A 22649-nucleotide genomic window follows, 5' to 3' on the forward strand; every position below is an offset into this window, starting at 1 on the left:
CTCTTGTTTGAATATTTTTAAGATACAACTTGTTCCATATGGTAAGGAGTAATAGCAATTCCATTTGGTAAAGGAGAAAAAGTTTTACCACCGCCAATGGAGCATGTGCCCAGACAACAAATTGGCAATTTGACCTCGAGCTAAGATTCAAGAATTTAAGAGATCGAATCTGAGGTACTGTAATCTCAAACCTAGATTGCAAACAAAGATCGAGTTGTAACACAAAATTTAATTATTGTTCCTGAGAGAAAAAACAAGTATTTATTTGAGTAAATTTCAAGGATGATTGTGTAAAAAGAGCATATAACATGTGCTGCAAAATTATACAAATCATTAGAATTGACAGTGTGGATTTATTTACTAGATATCAAAATTGCAATACAATTCCAACATTGCCATATTTTTGAATATATTCAAATTTACAGATATTCAAAGGAAACCCACAGTAGAACAAGTTAAAGCTGGTAAGGCATACTTTTCTTCAAAAGCAACATTAAGATTTGGAAGATTTCAAGTCGACGGGAACATTTGCCTATTGCCCATTTCGCTTATTCATTTTTATATTGTGGGTTTTATAATACACAACTGCGGAATGATTAAAAATAAGCTACTTGTATTTATATTCCCTTTCACGACATCAAGATGTTGGCTAAACTTTTACAGTAGATGTAATGCTTTGTGAAAAGCAGTGGCCTTTGTAACAAAACAAAATGCAGCAAAAGAAATCTGTGTATAGGCATGGCAAGAGCTCACAAACAGCAATGAGGTAATGAGCAGGAAATTGAAAATAGTTTGAGATTCCATCCACTTGTATTAATATTAGGATTAGCAAGCTTGTTAAACTGAAGTCATTTGGTGTGTGAATACATTACATAATGTCAATGAGCCATGCAAACCAGACAAATCTGATTATCTGATCTATGCTGGGTCAGTAATTATGAACCTTAGTAACATAGGGGTACTACAGTTCATTTCACTCCCAGCAGCAAGTATGTGCATGGATACTAAATGATGGCAGAGTTAAGTTAAAATTTACCAATATTCAACTCCCTCAGCTCACACTTAGCATACATTTAGGTGAGATAGCAGAAAGACAGATATCCAACTTCCCTCAGAGAAGGAGGAGTAAGGTCAAAAATGAAGGCAGTATTGAAGAGGAAATGAATAAAAAAAATCTCTGATCATTGGTCAAATACGTCACTTGTTCTGTTAAAAAATCTATCTTAATTGTTATCTTTGATCACTAATCATAACCTCCCACCCTACTGCTCAGATTGATAATGTATTGTAAGGTAGCAGGGAAAAATGTCATGTTAGGTTTAATTGTTCTTTCTTCATCTAAAGATTTATAATATAAAATGTATGCAGTGTTTGTTTACTGTGGTTTTATTTTCTCTCCAACAAAGTCACGTTTGTGGCACTGCCTTTAAAAACTCTTACTTCTTAAACTTTTTAGGATCTTTGCTTAATTTCAGTAATTAAAGTACTTCCTCTCTGTGTTGATATGGAGAAGGTATTAGTTGCTATCACTAAAAAGTGGCCTCTTCCCCTTTTTTTTCCTCTGTTGTAGTGTTCTCTGTAATGGGGAAGAAATCTTCATCCCCATCAGTGGGAATTGTGGATGTTGATCTTACTCTATCACAAGGTTCAGTGAAGAGTTTTCCATCTCATTCCTGAAAAAAATTAATCCTACAAAAAAAATTTGCTTTCACCTTCCATCCACTGAAGAGATGTAATAGGATTTAACATTGCCCAAGATTATCACTTGAATCAATTCTCAGGAATAATGAGTTCCTCAACAGTGTTTTCCTCCTGGAATTCCACAATGGGGAGGCGATGGCCAAATTGTCCTTTCATTAGGCTATTATTCCAGAGACCTGGTTAATGTTCTGGGTATTACAAGGTGTAGAGCTGGATGAACACAGCAGGCCAAGCAGCATCAGAGATTCAGGAAAGCTTACGTTTCGGGCCTAGACCCTTCTTTTCCTGCTCCTCTGATGCTGCTTGGCCTGCTGTGTTCATCCAACTCTACACCTTGTTATCTCAGATTCTTCAGCGTCTGCAGTTCCTACTATCTCTGAAATAATGTTCTGGGGACCTGGGTTTGAATCCTGCAATGGTAAAGGGTGAATTTGGAATTAAGAGTCTAATAATCAATGAATACATTGTCAATTATTAGGGGAACTCCTATTTTGTTCACTAATATCTTTAAGGGAAGGGAACTGCCATCTTTACCCTGGTCTGGCCTTTTGGGCTGAGACCCTTCATCAGAAAATACCTGGAGAACTGAGTGGTATTGGGCTATTTGACTGAGAGGGTATCAAACCTGGGCTGACATTCTTCTCCAATGTAAAATATGCTTGCTTTCCAGCATTAATCATTCAACTGTAATCAACAGCAGGCTGATTTATCTATTTTTTTTCTTCTGTTTAGCCCAGAGGGTCTGAATTTGATTGTAATGTCCCTATGCTGCTAAGAACACATCAGAGACTTTCTGGCATTTTACGCCACACCTTGTTATTACACATTGCACAATGGTGTTTACAGCATGGGTAGGGTCTTTGATTTTACTCTCATTAAAGATCATTTGACTCACCTGACATTCTATGTAAGTTGTGAAGGAACAAACTCCTCTTAAAATAACCAATCTCTCTCAATATAGTTTTAGTAGCAATTGAGGTTTTTCAAATTTCATGTCGATGTAGAATAGTAATCAGCTCTTTGTGTGCTTACTGTGCAATCTTCGTGATGTATTGTTAAGATCTCAGAAGTTCCCTGGTATCTCTTTGCTATGTGATTTTCTGGATACTTTCCCAAACGATTTCAACTGAATTGTTTTTTTTAAGAGGTGGGAGGAGTTTCTTTTTGAATGGGCAGGGCTGCCTGCCTTCTGTTTTGGAATAGCAAACTGTTTTCAGTTTGGAAATAGTAGCTGCTCACTTTTTTTAAAACCTTACATTTCCTCCTCTTGTTTATCTTGAGTTGGCCACTGATTTGTTGCAGTGTGTCTCATGTGTGCTTAGCTTTTTGGGTAACTTTCTTTTGATGGGGCTGAGCTGCAGCCTCTGACGTACATTGTACTGTGGTGCTGTAAGTGGTTGGTAACTGTGCTGAGTGACTGCCTTTTCTCAGACAAACTGAGCTGTATCTACAAACTAGAAAGCAGTTTCAGTCTGACCCAAGCTCCATCTTAGAAGATCACCAGTTCCACAGAGAGGAAGCTCTATACAAATTCATATCCATGGGCATTGGGGATTACATCTGTGTCACAATCAGTGGTGGAGCACCCTGGGGATTTAGACTGCAAGGTGGCAAAGAGCTCAAACAGCCATTACAGATTTCAAAGGTAAGCAGAGTAATTTAACTGAGAGGCACAAAATGCTCACTAACGGCAGAACATTCCAAAGTAACCTCCTGAAATGTCTTTAATACAGTTGCATAAATTAGATAACAAGTTTGAGATTATCATCTGCATTTCTCAAACTATGTTGGCTTCACGGATTGAAAACTGATCACATGTTGTACTTCTGGAATTTTTTTTACAAATGTTTAACTGTGACACATTTTCCAGCAACCCATGATAACCTGATCCTCAATCCTGTACTGTACATGAAATAATAAATTTCAAAATTCTACCGATAAGGTGACTGATCATAAAAGTCTGCTAGTGACTGTTGTAGTCATCCTCTATCATTTCAAAAAGAATTTTCCTACAGTGGAACAATGCAAGTAGATTACTTCATAAAATTAACTGTAAGATGAAAATAGCATTATCAGTTACAATCTTAAAATAACTTCCTGTTACATCTGTTTATAGAATAGATTATCATCTGTGGGCTGATCTTTTATTTTTTTGCTTGGAGGTGAATTGATGTTGAGTCTTAATCCGAGCAACTGCGAAGATCTGCATTTGATTAAACTGTACCAGTCAAGTAGCATGAAAAGTAATATCGAACATTCAATGACAGCACACAATTCAATTTCCAGAGAAAATGCCTACATCGAAGAGGGCTGATTAGTATTTACGTTCATTAATCTACAATTAAGTTTTGCTTCATGGTAAAATTTCAGCTCAAAAGTGACAGCAGAAAGCTATTCAAAGCTTATTCTACCCTAAAATCTAATGCAACACAGATGGTCAAAAATAATGCACCAAATGACTGCTCATAGCAGATTGGATTTAATATTTGAAACATTATTTGTTGATAAATAACATCTTACTGTTTTATCTTGCTAATCGTTTTGGACTATCAGACTTGTGCACCGCCTGAACAATTTCAGTGATGTAAACCTTTTCAGTTTCTGATTGTCTTAAAGTCCGTTATTTTAAAGATACAAACATAAGAACTCATGACCCAGCGAGATAATTTGTGCTGTTAAACATGCTTAACTCTGTTGTTTTTGTGTTGGATAAAATATAGTGAAATACTTTGTGCTTACAATCTGTTAGTAAAGAATTTGAAACTCTCATATTTCCAGTACTTAGTTTGAATCATTGTTCAAGCTCATGAAGGAACATAGTCTTTCATTTTAATATTGCTGCCTATAAATGTTATTTTAGGTTTATAATGAACGGTGTTATTTTTCAATGCCAGTGTGATAAGTCAGATATTAATGTCATTGTTTTTAAAGAAATCTGGTTAAATAGAACAACCAGTGATGAATAAAGTTGGAAATAATTACCAAACTAACTATCGAGAAAATAGGAAAGAACACTTCAGAAAGCCTGACACCTAGTGAATCTTTTGTACAGTCGCAACATCCAAAATCCCATTTGCCTGAGCTCTGCAACTGTTTGACAAGAACTTCATGCGGGTTCAGCAGGTTTTACTATTTCTCAAAAAACAACTCCCACTGTACAAGTTACAAAACTGAAAGAAAACAGATGAAAGATACAGGCACCACATTCAACACCTTCATTAGAATACATCTGTACACCATTTGTATTTCTTTCTAAATACACAATGTACAGACATAAGTCAAATTAAACAGAGCATTGTCTCTTTTCAAGTTTCACTGTGATGAAAGTGACGTATAATGCTTCATAATCCCCAAATCAGAAAATCTTCCCCAAATGCTTTATCAAAATCTTGACCTTAAAAGTATTGTGATGTGATGATAAACAAATGACTGAGCAGGAAACAAAAACAGGAGTTGCTGGTCTGGCAGCTTCTGTGAAGAAAAAAAATCAGAGTTAACGTTTTGGGTCTGGTGACCCTTCCTCAGAACCTACAGAGGAACTGAGAGAATGGGATGGAGTCTTTACAGGAAGCAGGGTGTGAGGATGTATAATCCAGGCAGCTGTCGCATCAGTGGGTTTATAGTGGATATTGGTGGCTAGTCTATCCCCAGAAAGGGAAACAGAGATGTCAAGGAAGTGAAGGGAGGACCCAGAGATAGATCAGGTTGAAGTGAGAGCAAGGTGGAAATGGAAGCGAAACTGATGAACTTTTCCAATCCTGGACGAGAGGGGGAAGCAGCACCAATGATACCATCAATATATCGGAGAAAGAGTTGTGGGTGGGGGCCGGAATAGGGCTGGGACAGGGAATGTTCCACATACCCCATGAAGATACAGGCATAGCTGGGCCCATGCGGGTACCCATGGCCACCCCTCTGACCTGAATAAAACAAGATGAGTTAAAAGAGAAGTTGTTGACAGAGATGTAAAGTTGTATGTTTACTATTTTAGAAATACTTTGTGGCCGAAAATGGTATTTTGTACACATTACAAAACAAAAATAGATTTTATTTGAATTTGGGTGCAGTTACCAACTTAAGATTACATGCAGAGTACTAAACCTACACTAATATAACGAAATTAAGAAAATAATGAAGATGTAACTGATGACTGATGTCAGTAGGAGAGAAGACATCAAACTAGAAGGAGCAAGTAAAGGGACACTACATTACAGAACTGTATTTAGTAACCTGCAATATACAGAGATGAGCAGTCAGTTTAAATATATAAAAGCCCTAATAAGGTATTTTGTTAATGTTGGTGAATCAAGTTCCTGTTCCGGCGAGGAGTCTGCAGACTACATGTAGTCAGCCTTGATGTGGCGGACAGAGGGAAAAGGATATTTTTAGATACAAAGCAGACCACAGACATAACGGCAATATCTACAAGCCCCTCTGATGTCCCGGTAAAATTCCACTTTAAGTGAGGTGTACTAATTTCCTGAGCTGCCAGCCTTGCCATTTGGCCATAGGGACAGCACGGTGGTTCAGCGGCTAGCACTGATGTCTCACAGGTCCAATTGCTGTCTGTAAAATGAGGAGAGATGGCTTGCTAGCTGCCCATGTGTGCCAGTGACATGCATTTCCTGGCAATGTCATGTTGTGTAGCCTGTCAAACCAACTGGCAAAATTCAGTTCTATGATTCATTATTGTATTTTCTTCACAGTTTAAATAGGCTCATTCAGAAATCATTGAAACCAAAAAAAAAATCCTTGGTGGCTGGAAAGGTTTATGGAAATGTGAACGTATGAGAATTGACAGGCTGTGACACTGACTGTTCTGATTTCTGTCATTACTAAGCCATTAGGCAAACTTAGATGAAGTTCTAGATACCAATATCTCACCTTATAAGGTGCATGATCCATTCGACTCTCAGTCTGCCTATTTGTTTATGTTGAAGGAACGGTAGTAACAGAAAAGACATTCCATGGTATAAATCACAGCTTCATGTCTGCCAAGATATCTGAACTCTGGGTGAACTGCACATCACATCATCTATCTACTGTACGCTTCTTGAAGATCTACCAAAAGAGACACTAGGTGCTAAACATCCTGGCACCTACCAGTCTATAAGAATGGAACGATATTGATCTGCAGCAGTTGCTGATGACAGACTGGTCCCTGATCAGCAGTCAGTTAACATTGTATGAAAATATTTCTTCTTCATTGATTTCAGTAGAAAAGGAAATAGGCAAAGCAGTAAGCAAGTTATGAATGCTGTCTGATGCAGTTTTACTCTGTTGTTGAAGACAATGTCACCTCTAGATTCAAGATAAATGTGTTGTACAATCTTTGTGGGATGCACCACTTTTTTATAGTTTCAAAGTACTGCACATATCCATTTGCACAACTTTTTCAAGCCTTAAATATATACATATGATTTTCTGGAAAGGACAGGTGAAAGTGATGAGCATATCTTGACCTCTGTTGAAGGAATGTACAGTATTGTGATAATCCTTGCAATGCCCATGGGAATCACCAAACAATCTCCCTGTGGAGCTCATTGTGTATGCGTTCCCAACCTAACAGGTAATGATCTTCCCAGTTGGAGCTCATCGCCTGAGCTCTTTATAAGACAAACCCATTCCATGGTTATGTTTGTGCCTGGGTATCGTTGGAGAGGGAGCACCTTCAATGCTGTCAATACCTTTAGAGAGAGGTCAGTACCACAGGAGATAGAGTACTTTATTGCCCCCCTCACTCCATTTTGATTTGTCATCTTCCCACGCTCCCTACTTCTCCCTCACTTTTAATGGTTTATGTTGCCTGCAATGGGATGTGCATAAATATCTAATTGGCTGCATGGGTAGCAGTTGATAGATAAAAACAGGAAATCAAAGGTCATGGTGTTTTAGTTGTGGGAAAGCCATTCAATTGTTGTAAGAGCATTTCCAGGTATAAATAAAAATAAAGGTGGACACAGTGATGGATTTGCAGAACTGACTGTTCTGGGCTGGGACAAGCCTATCAACACCGCAGGCAGTGGCTCTGTTTTTGTATTCAACAACAAAGAATTTTTTTTTCCAGTCAGGCTTTCTGAGTTATTGCATTGATGATGACAGTCAAGAAAAGTTTTGGACAGTCTTGCCTTTCACCAAACCCAGTAAGACTGTGATGGGACTACACTGAAAATGGGAAACTGGAAATCTTATGATGTGAATGTAGAGGATTGGCCAAAGTGTGCTGAAATAAGAGATACTTTCACATGACAAATGAGATAGGAGATCATCGACCAAAAATCATTCTCCTTCCCACTTGTGGAGCCTTGACTTTCAGCATCATAAAGAGTTTAACCTATCCAGCAGCCCTAGAGTCAAAAGCCTTTGATATGCTGGTAGATGTGGTTGCAGACAGCAATGACTTCAATGGTTATATTGCAGCATTACTGGTTTAGCATGGCAAATAGATCTGCAATGAATTCTTGGAGGAATTCTGAGTATTGGTCAGTGCTTCAGGAAATGTTAAGGGATCGTTTAGTTTGTGGAATTAATAATATTGTAACCCAAAGGAATCTACTGGTTGAACCAGATCTGGACTGGAAGAAAGCCATAGGGCTGCCCATTCTCTGCTAAAACATGGTAAAAGGAGTTCGGGACCTTCAGGGACCCATGAATGGTAACACCCTCAACCTTGGGCAACTCCCATCATGCAGAGCCAAGTCCCCAATAGATAGACAGTGCAGCTCCTGTTTGTTGCCAGGGTAGGGAGACTGGAGTCTGAGGCTGACAAGCTCCAGAGCTGGTTGGGAAATGTCTCTATAAAACAGTGAGGAGCAAGAACTTACATGCCACTGTTGTGGTCATAGAGTTCACCTCAGACAAGGCTGCCAAAACGTGCGAAACATGTGCTGCCCAGGCTGAAGGGCGAAGTCACCTCAAGACAGGACTTTAGAAATGGATCAGCCTCAAGGGTGAGAAAGTTATACAGCTAAATTGTATCACTGGTTCCAAAGTGGCCCCAAATAAGGTAAAACTCCAGGTAAATGACCATGTGGAGGTAGTTTTAAGTTCAGCTGTGGTTACTGCTAGGGAACGAAGCTTTAGGAAACTTTAATGGGGCATCTTGCCTTTAAGCCTGTGAGACACTAAGGTTAAATTGGCCACATGCACTGGGAAGCCCTTAGGTATTATTGGGACCAGTGTAACCCCAGTTCTGCAGGGGTAACACACAGTCTAACTCCCCTTAAGGGTGGTACAAGGGCTGGGTGCCAACCTTTTGGGAAGGGTCTGGCTTCAGAAAGTCTGCTTGGATTGGTGACATATTTAAAATGGGCATTGGCGATCTGTATGAAGTCATTGAGATGTATTCCAAAGTGATCTTAGTGGACCTTGGGAGCATAAAAGGCACCAGAGCCAAGATCTTAATAGACCCAGAGGCCCAATTGAAACACTTCAAGGTACAGCTGCTCCTCATGCCCCCTGTTCCAAAGTAGAGACTGAATTGGAATGTCTAGAGGATATTGGCAAGGTATACCTCGTGTAATTTGCTGAATGGGCTGTGCCAGTTGTGTACAATTGTTAAACCTGGCAACTTGCCTGTCTTTGTGGGATTGTGACTTGACAGTCAACAAAGTTTCCCACTTAGACAGACAACCTATGCCAGGCAGAGAAGACTTGTATGAAAAAATAGCTGGAGAATCACATATTTTCTAAATTGAATATGAGCCATTCCCATCTCAGGTTGGAGCTTGAGAGATCATCCAGGAAGCCACCTCTATACACAGTCACAAGAGACTGTATGAGTACCCATGCTTGTCCTTTGGAGTATCTTTAGTTTGTGCCATCTTTCAGAGGGTAACAGAGAACATCCTCCAAAATATGCCCAGTATAGCAGTCTGTCTGGATGATGTTTTAATCTGAGGAGCTACTGTAAAGGAACATGTGGAGAGGTTGAAGGAGGACTGAGGGTGTTTTTCTTAGGCTGGCATCTAGCTAAGAAGGGAAAAAAAAGTATGTTCCAGGCAAATACATAATGTATGTAGGGTGGATTATATACTGTCAAGGAGAAGCCATAAAAACGGATTCTGACTTCAAGGAACAGACCAGAATCAACATTTATGTGAGCTCTCAAAAATTACTGGAGGAGATACTGTCCACATAAGGAAGCTGAGTGACAGCATTCCATGGATCCCAGGAGTTATCCTTAAAAAAATCTGGGACCAGTATCGTATATGGTCAAAACAGAGGAGGAGATCACCAAAAAAATGTCAAAAATCTCTAACAGTAACCCTCCACAGAGGCAATTGGTTCATCAGACAATGCACTGAGGATGAGGCCCCTGCAGTGACTCTTTGATGGTCTTCATGGAGGAGAGAAGTTCACCTACTCATTAGACACCACCTAACCAGATGTGAAAGCAACAGGAAAGGGGCCATAGGCAAAATGATGCTGGAGGCCCCATTGTCACAGAGCAAGGGTGGGGGGTGGTGGGGCAGAGGGGCGGGTGGTCCCTCAGACACAGAGTGGAAGAGATGTGATAATTCCTACAATGCCCGTGGGGAATCCCCGATTAATCTTCCTGTGGAGCTTGTTGAGTGTGAATTCCCTTGGCAACAGGCAGTAGCCTGCCTATCTGGAAAATATCACCTGAGTCCCTTACAAAACAGATCAGGGAACGGGTCTACAGAACTCACTGGGACTAGCGCCATGAGTAACGGCTCTATGTTGGTTTTCAGTAATAAGTGATGTTCCTTTCCAGCCAGGTTTTCCAAGTTATTACAAGCATTTAAGGATTCATTGAAATTTTGGACATGGTACTTCAGTTAGAGGTTCAAGTTTCTCATTAAAGGAGATTCAGTAATGGATTAGCCATTCCTGAGAACAATTTTAGACCTATTAAATCATTATCAACTACATCATATCTTAAGATGTTACAAAGCATTTCACTTCCAATGAATGCTTATTATCTGGTGCAGCAGGCCGCTTCCTGTAAGATTTATACCTTTCATGTGCAGCAGTGCATCTAGCCACCTAGAAATGTGTAGCACTGAAGAAGGACAGGTGATAGGCATTGTGCAGAAAAGGACATGGGCTGAAAGGGAACTACTGTGCTACACTGGACAGCATCAGAAAGAAATTTAAGACAGTAATCCAGCTTGTTTCAAGAAAATAGGTCAAAGTGGAACGTCATGGTTTCGTGGGCAAAACACCGTCAGTATAACAATCAGAATGTTGTAGTCGATTTAAACAGAAAAGGGGAGAGTTAATATTTTAGCTGTTCACAGATGGCCTATTAAGTCAAACATCTTGTGAATGCATGGAATTAGAAGCATCCCATGTTCTGCTTGGAAAGATAATTATTTCTGAGCCCAGTGCATAGAATCAATGCAGTGAAATAGGGACAAATTGAGGGTACAAAGGACATTTAGGACAAATGTCTTTAACATAGGATGCTACTGAAGGTAGCCACAAAATGGACAGATAATTGTGCAAAACACACAGAGAAATCCAAATTGAAGATAGCCAAGCCTCCAGTTAAGTTGTGCTACAGATTATGAGGTAACATTTATGCTTTTGTGTATATCTGATAATGTGAATTAATAGATATTTAGATTGATAACACTAGCTCAAAGACTGTATCTTTTATTTTTCTGTGTTTTGGATTAAGGTCTGAAATGGGGGGAAATTACTGTTATAAAACCAAGGGTTGTGGAAGGAGCTGCTGGATTTTTAGAAGGAAATTATTTGGAATTCATTGTAAGTAGTTTTCACTCTGCAGTGAGAGATTGGCAGCAGGTGGGCTGACATCAGGAGATGTGTGCAAAGTGAGATTTGGCTGGCAACAAGTAGCTGATTGGTTTGTGGAGAAGTGACCAGTTATTATTGACAAAAGCCAATCATAAGCCAACCACAATGCGATTAGTTCCTATATCACCGAACAGCTTCTAGATATGAACGATATTGCCAGAAGCCTTCAGACCTCTGAAAGTGCAGGTGGTGTGTCTATGTCGTAGAAAATGCCTGATGGTAAAATAAATTGGTTTTCTTCAGGCATGCTTATGTTATTCACTCCCACTGATTCTGAGAGCAGGCTGGTATGAGAGTAATTATGCCTGTATATAGCGCAAAGTCAGAGGTCACATAACACCAGGTTATAGTCCAAGATAACAAAGTGTGAAGCTGGATGAATACAGCAGGCCAAGCAGCATCTCAGGAGCACAAAAGCTGATGTTTCGGGTCTATAGTCTGATGAAGGGTCTAGGCCCGAAACGTCAGCTTTTGTGCTCCTGAGATGCTGCTTGGCCTGCTGTATTCATCCACCTTCACACTTTGTTATTTTGGATTCGCCCTCATCTGCAGTTCCCATTATCAACAGGTTATAGTCCAATAGGTTTATTAGAAATCACACAAGCTTGCAGAGTGCAGTCCCTTCATCAGGTGCAGAGAGAGAGCATAGCGCACAAACCCAGAGTTTGTACATAGGCTAATCAAGGGCAGAGAGATCAAAAGATCATTCTGTATCTGTAAAATCTTCCTCACTGTCCTGTTTTGACAGCATCGCCTTGATGAATTGTTATTAAGGTCTCTACCTTAATTAGTTTGTACAGTTTTGAGTTGCTTATTATTTTGGTTGGACCCTAGGCATGTGACTGTTATACCCATCACTTTGTTCTAGTTATTTGTTTGTATACAGCAATCCCTTACTTTTAACTTTTCTTAATTATCTCTCTGCCTCATTTAGTCAGATTATAGCCCATTTCTTTCCTGGTTATTCGGCTGTTAACACTTTACTCACACTGTCGAATACTCTTGGTCCCTTGCAGAGATTTATTATCTGACACTCCACTCACACCAGTTGTGTGATCTTTTGATCTCTCTGCCCTTGATCTCTCTGCCTATAAACTCTGGGTCTGTGTGTTCTGCTTTCTCACTGTAACTGATGAAGGGCCTGAACTCTGAAACTTTGTGATTTCAAATAAATCTGTTGAACTATAACCTGATGTCATATGATTTCTGACATTTTCCACCCAAGTCCAACTCCGGCACTTCCACATCATGCATAGAGCAGAGTTAGCACCCTTAGCAACCCTGTACATATTCCCTATATTCGCATGGTGATCATGTTTGGTGATTTTCATAAAATAAAACGTGCTGCTGAATAAACTCTCAATTTAATACCATATATAAAGGAACAGACTGATTTAATTTTAACGATATTCTGTCCAAACTTGCGTGAAGCACTACATCTCAGCATTAAGATGGACATTCTTCAGGCCCATTAGGTGCCGTGGTTTCAGCATGTTGTGTGGGCTTCAGGATGTGCATCCAATTAAAGTGGTGACAAGTCCCTCACCTAGAAAATAATTACTTTCCCTCAAGTTTGATCATCTAGTTTGGGCACATTCTACTTATTTATTTTCTGTTAGCAGGGATTTCTGTATGAAAAATCAATGCGCTGTCCACAAATCAACGGAACAATTGGCTTATATTTTGGCAAAAAGATCAAGGCAAATCCTTCACCACTGACCAAAAGACATATGTGATCCTGCCTTATTGCTGCTTCTTCCAAAGTGTTCTGTGAAGAAGATGAAGAAGCAAAGCATCAGTCACATATTACCCAATAAACGAATATAACAAAGTGTGAAGCTGGATGAACACAGCAAGCCAAGCAGCATCTCAGGAGCACAAAAGCTGACGTTTTGGGCCTGGACACGTGGTCTAGGCCCGAAATGTCAGCATTTGTGCTCCTGAGATGCTGCTTGGCCTGCTGTGTTCATCCAGCTCCACGCTTTGTTATCTTGGATTCTCCAGCATCTGCAGTTCCCATTATCTCTGATCACATTACCTAATAACACTTGTGGCATACATCTTTGGGCAATATACATATGAAATGGTACCACTGGATAGCGACTTAATGCTTGTTTTTTTTTCTCCTTTACTACCTGCTTTCAGACTTACACACAATATGCAGTGTCATTTTGTGTAGTTTTGCCAGCCAGCTCTCAGCGCAATACTCTAGGGAGTGCTTCAAAGTGTTAAGTAAAGCAATCTCATCAAATCTGCCTTGTGCAAAGTTACATCACCTCAATTTTAGTCAACCAGAAGTTTTGGATGCTGCAGTTCTTGGGGTTACAACCATAGGTTCTGACTTCATTTCCTATCATTTTTCTTTTTTAATAGCCAATGCTTTTTGGTCTATGCGGTCTTCATTAAAATGTTGACAGCTTTAGTTTTGTTAAATTGCCTTTATATAACATTAATGAGAATTTTGTTCATTAATACAGCCTCTACTTTTGTCATTATAAGAAATTAGTTAAAAACAAATAAATCCTTATGTACCTTTTTACTTTAACATACAATGTCCACCTTACATTCTGGTCCATGTCACAAGTTTTCATTTCCAGCCTCAATATGTGAGACCCATACGAAACCAGTGTTCCATCAAAAATGGTGATTAGGAACCTGAAAACTACCCATTGGCTTTATCATTATGGTTAAAGTCACAATAGTCTGATGGTTTTATTATATAGAAACAAATATTGGTGAGCTAATGGGGTTATGAGACTGTCCATTTTGACAAAATGCCTACTTATACAACTCTGCAGGAGATGGACTCCTAACTGGCAACTCCTGTCCCTGCTGTGCTATGCAGGGCTCTTGATACTGCAACAAACCAAATCAGGGGGGTCGTGTCTATTGTGACATTAAACCAAGTCCCTGTCTTTTCTCTCATATGAATGCAAACGTCACCAGCACACCACTTTGGAGCAAACCAGGGGAGAGAGATTTCACCTGTACCTGGTCAATGTCTATCACTCAGATAGTATCACTAAAACAGCTGATCTAGTCATGATTTTACTGCTGTTTGTAGCACCTATTGTGCAATGAGCAGTCAAATTTCCTACGCTCTGCCAATGGCTATAATCCAAAATATTTCAGTGACTGAAAAGTACTTTGCGATAACCTAGAACTTTGAAAAGTGCTATATAAATATTAGGTGTACAAATATAATACAAATATTTACAGTGATTTGTTTTCAAAGAGTCTTATTTGAATGCATGCTTTTGAGAATTAAATGGTTAAATGACTGTTAAACCTTTTATGGAAAAGAAACAAGCTGCAACTTGGAACATTATATGTTCCTTAGACATAGATCTATCATATATATTCCTGTCTGAAAAAAATGGCAGTTTGGTTTCAACTTTATCTCCTCTGGGTGGGAAGACTACTAAGATGTGATATCCAAATTTGAAGGAACGAGCAACGACTTGGTGTTGATATTTCAGTTCAGTGGAAGAGAACATAATGCCTGCATATTAATTAATGATGGCACCTAACCAGGGTACTGCAGCTCTCTGTACTATCAACACCTTGGTTTAACATTTTTTATCTTTTTATCTGTTTGTGCCTATTTTTTCACACCTCACACCTACATGTTGAGTAAAATAAATTAGTTACAATTACATTAAGAACAAATGAACAACTGCAGCCTAAATGTTCAAAATGCAGAATCTGATATGTGTGTATCAGATCGAATATTGAAATAATCTGACCTAGTAAGCACTGTTTAAACTTCAACTGTAACATTCTGACTTCTACTTAAATCGCAGATAGGCAAACTTTAATGCAAATAGTGATACTTATTTATAATTAGTAACACAATCCTCTTTGGTTCTTGGATTCTTTCTGTGCTGAGCATCGACAGGCATGAATATAAGAACAAGTTTATTTCAACAGCAGGGATTGATTCCCTTATATGGAAGTTGCTTATAACTGTGTGCTTCACCAAAATACTGGCTGCAAACTGGGAATTATTATCTTATGACTCACAAAACATTGGTACAAATCCTCAGTGCCAGTGTAAAACAATATTTTATAGAGTCTTTCAGTCTTGCGACACCAAAGGTCAACAATTAGAAAGCTTTAACCTAATGCAAGCAGTCAAATAGTCTCCTTAATTCCTTATGTAAACTAAGTTTAACATAAAACATTACAGACCTGCAATTTCTCTATGTGTGTCCTAACTTAGCCATCTCTATAAACTAGGAGAAAATAATAAGCATCTGACAGTGAATTTACCAAAATCAGTAATTCAATTCCCTTTAAAGTTTCTTTACCATCATGCCCTTGATATGCTCAGTGTGACTGAGGTGATGTGATTGAATGGATCATTACGACACCGAAAGCTGTCTGAGGCAAATTACTGTTTGCAATAAATGAATCACAGTAGCACATAGGCATTCAACTTTTTAGCTTTCTCCAATAAAATAAAATGGAAGAAAGTTTTGAGCAGCACAATCAATTGCCAACAATTAAATTCACACAAGCTGAGTTGCACACTGAGGCTGACACCATTATTTGGGCACCACAGATGCCCATTTTGATTCCAAAATGATATCTACATCATGACTTGCATATCTGGTCCAAGTGATGCCAATTTGTTAAGGCATTAGTGCAAGCACAGGGAGACTGTGATAGGAGTATGTCGAGTAAGCAGATGATGACATCAGCTTGTAATCTAATTTGATGCCAACTATGCTATTTTGGAGCTGAACACTCCAGCTCACAGTAGTTCTCAATGTTACACAACTGAACATGTACTTAGCAGAGGGAAGGTTCTCCTGCTAGCTCTGTTTAAATGAATTAGCGACCACTTTCAAGTTAGCTGCTGATTAATTTCCGATTGTTGTTGCTGGGTTTGCAGAAGGCTTTGACGGTTTGTGGGATTATTTAGTTTGCTGGTTGTGAAGTGATAAGTGCTTTTACACAACCCAGCTATTATTTATTTGGGGGAAGTGATGGCCTAGTGGTTTTATCGATGGGCTGTTAATCCAGAGACATAGATAACGTAGTGAGGACATGGGTTCAAATCTGGCATTGGCAGATTGTGGAATTTAAATTCAACAAATATCTAGAATTAACAATCTAATGATAACCATGAATCCATTGTCAATTGTTGGGAAAAACCGATCTGGTTCACTAATGTCCTTTAGGGAAGGAAACTGCCATCCTTACCTGGCCTGGCCTACATGTGACTCCAGGCCCACAGCAAATGTGGTTGACTCTGAATAGCCCACTGGGCAATTAGGGATGGACAATAAATGCTGCCTGGCCAGTGACGCCCTCAATCCATAGAACATATAGAACATAGAACATAGAACATTACAACATAGTACAGGCCCTTCGGCCCTTGATGTTGTGCCGACCTGTCATACCGATCTCAAGCCCAACTAACCTACACTATTCCATGTACGTCCACATGCTTATCCAATGATGACTTAAATGTACTTAAAGTTGGTGAATCTACTATCGTTGCAGGCAAAGCGTTCCATTCCCTTACTACTCTCTGAGTAAAGAAACTACCTCTGACATCTGTCCTATATCTTTCACCCCTCAATTTAAAGCTATGCCCCCTTGTGCTTGTCGTCACCATCCGAGGAAAAAGGCTTTCCCTATCCACCCTATCTAACCCTCTGATTATCTAATATGTCTCAATTAAGTCACCTCTCAATCTTCTTCTCTCAAACGAAAACAGCCTCAAGTCCCTCAGCCTTTTCTCGTAAGACCTTCCCTCCATACCAGGCAACATCCTAGTAAATCTCCTCTGCACCCTTTCCAAAGCTTCCACATCTTCTTATAATGCGGTGACCAGAACTGTATGCAATACTCCAAGTGAGGCCACACCAGAGTTTTGTACAGCTGCAGCATAACCTCATGGTTCCAGAACTTGATCCCTCTATTAATAAAAGCTAAAACACTGTATGCCTTCTTAAGAACCCTGTTAACCTGGGTGGCAACTTCCAAGGATCTGTGTACATGGACACCGAGATCTCTCTGCTCATCTACACTACCAAGAATCTTACCATTAGCCCAGTACTTTGCATTCCAGTTACTCCTACCAAAGTGCATCACCTCACACTTGTCTGCATTAAAGTCCATTTGCTACCTCTCAGCCCAGCTCTGCAGCTTATCTATGTCTCTCTGTAACCTACAACATCCTTCGTCACTATCCACAACTCCACCGACCTTAGTGTCAACTGCAAATTTACTAACCGATCTGTCTACACCCTCATCCAGGTCATTTATGAAAATGACAAACAGCAGTGGACCCAACACCGACCCTTGCGGTACACCACTAGTAACTGCTCTCCAGGATGAACATTTCCCATCAACCACCACCCTCTGTCTTCTTTCAGCAAGCCAATTTCCGATCCAAACTGCTATATCTCCCACAATTACATTCCTCCGCATATTGTACAATAGCCTACTGTGGGGAACCTTATCGAACGCCTTGCTGAAATCCATATATACCACATCAACCGGTTTACTCTCATCTACCTGTTTGGTCACCTTCTCAAAGAACTCAGTAAGGTTTGTGAGGCACGACCTACCCTTCACAAAACCATGCTGACTATCCCTAATCAAATTATTCTTTTGTAGATGATTATAAATCCTATCTCTTATAACCTTTTCCAACACGTTACCAACAACTAAAGTAAGTCTCACTGGTCTATAATTACCAGGGTTGTCTCTACTCCCCGTCTTGAACAGGTGAACCACATTTGCTATCCTCCAGTCTTCTGGCACTATTCCTGTAGACAATGACGAGTTAAAGATCAATGCCAAAGGCTCGGCAATCTCCTCCCTGGCTTCCCAGAGGATCCTAGGATAAATCCCATCCGGTCCAGGGGACTTATCTATTTTCACACTCTGTAGTATTTCTAATACCTCTTCCTTGTGAACCTCAATCCCACCTAGTCTAGTAGCCTGTATCTCAGTATTCTCCTCGACAACATTGTCATTTTCTAGAGTGAATACTGTCGAAAAATGTTCATTTAGTGCTTCCCCTATCTCCTCTGACTCCACACACAACTTCCCACTACTATCCTTGATTGGCCCTAATCTTACTCTCGTCATTCTTTTATTCCTTAAATACCTATAGAAAGCCTTAGGGTTTACCCTGATCCTATCTGCCAACTACTTCTCATGTCTCCTCCTGGCTCTTCTGAGCTCTCTCTTTAGGTCTTTCCTGGCTACCTTGTAACCCTCAAGCACCCTAACTGAGCCTTCACATCTGATCCTAACATAAGCATTCTTCTTCCTCTTGACCAGAGATTCCACCTCCTTCGTAAACCACGGCTCCCGCGCTCTACAGCTTCCTCCCTGCCTGTCAGGTACATACTTATTTCGGACACACAAGAGCTTTTCCTTGAATGAATGAATTAAGAAAAAAGAATAAGACGGCATGCACAACCATAAATATCCTATCAAGAATCAATCATTATTCAAAATTGACAATCTGGATCCCCCATCATTCAAATTTCTGGAGTGGGACCGAATTTAAGCCTTTTGACTCAGTGGTGAAACTGTTAACATTAAGGCAATGGCCTTATCATCTATAAACAACATTCTGGACATTAACTCAGCAGTCACCAGATTTTTGTTCTACTCTCATTGGAATGCCTGGAATGGACTTTATGGCCATCCATTCCAGGGGAAGCTATCCTAAATCCAAAAGATCACCCTGTTAAACTGTTATCACTTACATATTGTCTAGTGGTATTGCATGAAACAGTGAGTTATTGTGGGGGGAGGGGACATCTCTTAGCATATAGAACAGACTAACATTACCCACATGGGATTCAATCTCCATGTCCGACCGAGTTAGATTCAAAGACTGCACCTTGTCTAACTCAGAGTGTCACACAGTGTGGTGCACTGAAAATCAAACCCTGCTATACCTGGAATTATCGCAAAGATGAAAAGATTTAATCAACTATCCAAAGTCCCAATTTACCTGACTGACAAATCCAGATTCATATAAAGAAGCCAACAGTTTTTATACTTATAAAAGAAAACAGCTTTTTATCACAAACGGATGGTTTTAACTGAGAGCAGAAAAGAAAAGCAACCGATTAATTCATAACTCTCTAAAACTTAAATTCCACCTCTTTTTGCAAACAGCCAAATAAACACAAAAAGCCAACACAAGACACAAATATTATGGATGGGGAAGGGACAAAAAACAGTCAGTGAAACCAACTTTTACTTCAAGATGGCAGCGGAATGGCAGGGTTGCTTCTGGGCTCTTGAGCTTGGGGCTCATCTGCTCCTGTCTGCTTTGTTTCTTTTTTTCTTTTCACTTCTGCTCGTTTTCTTTCATTTTCTCTTCTTCAAATCTTTTTGTGGAGGGTTATTCGGCAGCAAGAGTGAGCTGTGTGGAGAAGGGCAGCAGCCTCCCAGCAGTCAGAAGCGTTGGTGACAAACATGGCTCTTCCTGGTGATGGTAGCAGCAACAAGGATGTCCTCCTGGTGTTTGGGGCCAGTGACTGTGGCAGTGGAGGCACAGCTCCTCCAGTGACTGGAGGCAGCGGGCAACAGCAAGACAACATTTCAGGGAAGGGCCACCAAAATGGGTTTCTTGGGCAAGGTAGCAGCAGCAGCATGGGCTGGTGACAGAGCCGTGGACTCCTGCCTGCAGTAGGCTCGGAGCGGAGACTCATGATTATTGGCCAGGCGATTATGGCCACAGAGCCGGGGACGCCTGGTCGTGGGGCTAGCATGGGCTCAGAGTGGGACCTGGTATCGGCATTGGCAAGATGGGCCTAGCAGTGAAGCGATGGTGCCTAAAGAGTGGCCACTCCTACAATGGTGGGTCTGACAGAGGCAGCAGTGAGGCATTGCAGGAGAGGTATCATTGGTGAATGGCTTCAGGGCTCATAGACGAGTTGTGAGAATGAAAATAGTCTCTGTTCCAGTTACTCATTTTGTTATTTTTATTCTTAAACTATTCAAAGTGGCAGCTGAGAAAGGATGTACTGGCATTGAGGAGAGTGCAGTGGTGGTTCACTAGATTGATGAGTTGAGAGGGTTGGCTGTTGAACAGAGATTGAATAGACTGGGACTATACTCATTGGAATTTAGAAGATTGAGGGGGGACCTTATAGAAACATATAAAATTATGAAAGGAACAGATAAGATAGAAGAAGGGAACTGTTTTCTGCTAGTGGGTCAAACTAGAAGGAGGGGGCATGGCCTCAAAGTAAGGACAAGCGGATTTAGAACTGAGTTGAGGAGGAATGTCATTACCCAAACGATTGTGAATCTGTGGAATTCCCTGCTTGTGAAGCAGTTGAAGCTCATTGAATGTTTTAAAGGCAAAGGTAGATAGGTTTTGAGAGTAAAGGAATTAAGGGTGGGTAAGTGGAGCTGAGTCCTTGAAAAGATCAATCACGATCTTATTGAATGGCAGAGCAGTCTCCATGGGCCAGTGGACTACTCTTGCACCTATCTGTTATTTCTTTTTATAGATTGGGCAACAGTTGAAGCTTTTCACTGTATTGTACTGCATTATTCACAGTAAAATACAAGTGACATAAATCAGTCAGTTCAATTCAGTTCTGACAACAGACTGGATTATCGGCATCAATGAGATATTTTCCTCCAGTTTGTGCCTAATCCCTTTTAGCTCATCGAGGAGGATCCCAGATCTTGGGCACACCAATTCCCAATCTTTAATTCACTAGTTGAGTATTTGTATTTCTGGTGTTTATGAAGTTGGTTTTTCCATTTTTCTTTCAAGAAGGGAATTTTCAGAAAGAGGGAGCAGCTAGATGTTGGAACATTTATTCACTTCTTCACTCACAAAAAAGAGAGAGGACGAGAGGTTTTTTTCTCTCCTTCACAGACTGGTTGTCTTGTTAATGTATAGTCCAAGCACAAAGCTATAGCCACTTGTCCAGGAAGCAGAGAAGAAGTTGTTACTGTATCAAGTACACCTGAACACACACAGTTGGTCCTGGTTGAAAAACCAATCAAAAGTCTATCACTGGGCAAAACTGCCACTGGACACACACCCACGGAACTGAGGTATATAGTGTCCTTCTCCATTGTTTAAAAAAAACCACAACGTAAATATAACGTACAATTGGTTCAGATAACTTTATTTTTTGAAAACTATATCATCTTCTTCCGCTGTCCTTTGGGTTAAATAGTATCTTTTCTCATGTCTGTGTTCATAGCCCAGAAATGAAAACTGTTCTTTTGAGGAGCATAACATCACAGCCATAATTCGATAAATTATTGGCGACGACCTGCTTTCACGCAGACAACTCAAGAACAGTGCTTTGTTAATTTCACCTTTCAAAAGTTTGCAGTATTTTGTTATTTTGGTAACTTAATTAGCAATAATAGCTCCCACAGCCACAAAAATACAACTGAAGTAAGAATCAACTATATAATTTTAAACTCTAAATGTGCAGAAATACTTTTTATTTAATTAAGCTATATACAAAAAGAATTAACAAAAAGAATTATTTGATTCATCCAGCCCTCAATAAATATGATGAAATCATCTATATGTTCAACAACTTAGCCATCACTTATTTGCCAACTCCCTGCCAACCGCCCCCACTCCTCTAACAGCTCAATCACACAACATCCAAGAAAAGGCAAGTAAATCTGTGACCAATTTAGGAAAACTCCTAGAAATTCCTCTCTAGCTCCCTGAGGCAATTACACAGGCTGCAGGAGATCATAGTTACACATGATGAAATCAAAAGAGTTGTACTTTTTCAGTTCTGAATGAAATCGATAACAACTAGTTGATGTCCTGTGGTGTTATATCCAGCTTCTTTGTTCCAAACTAAATGACAAAACACTTTGGAGTCTTTTCCAAATGAAATAAGAATTAAGGCCATGTAGAAGTATGACTACAGTTTCCTATCATAATAAATGAGAGAAAGGTTCTGACTGTTTGTTAATTCCTATGAAGCGTGCATGGGTGTGTGCGTCCACTGTGTATATGCATAAAAACAGGCAGATAATTGTGTAAATGTTACAACAGACTGGAATTAAAACATAGCTAGGATGTGGCAAAAGGATCTATCATGATATCTAACATAGGCCTGCTCCTCTGATGTTGCTTGGCCTGCTGTGTTCATCCAGCTCTACACTTTGTTATCCCAAAT

General features: G+C 39.9%; 1 protein-coding gene across 4 annotated transcripts in view; it reads left to right on the forward strand.

The window, feature by feature from the left end:
- The first annotated feature begins 3084 nt into the window (after positions 1 to 3084).
- synpo2b (synaptopodin 2b) overlaps positions 3085 to 22649 on the forward strand; it is a 124962-nt gene continuing 105397 nt past the window's right edge. For 3 of the 4 annotated variants that reach the window (XM_048529705.2, XM_048529715.2, XM_048529722.2), the window contains exon 1: positions 3085 to 3346. In XM_048529705.2, the coding sequence (XP_048385662.1) occupies positions 3242 to 3346 (105 nt within the window). In that variant the 5' untranslated portion in view covers positions 3085 to 3241. The remainder of the gene's footprint in view (positions 3347 to 22649) is intronic. The other variant, XM_059646088.1, reaches the window with a different exon arrangement.

The sequence above is a fragment of the Stegostoma tigrinum genome, chromosome 1, assembly GCF_030684315.1.
Source record: "Stegostoma tigrinum isolate sSteTig4 chromosome 1, sSteTig4.hap1, whole genome shotgun sequence".
Taxonomy (NCBI): domain Eukaryota; kingdom Metazoa; phylum Chordata; class Chondrichthyes; order Orectolobiformes; family Stegostomatidae; genus Stegostoma; species Stegostoma tigrinum.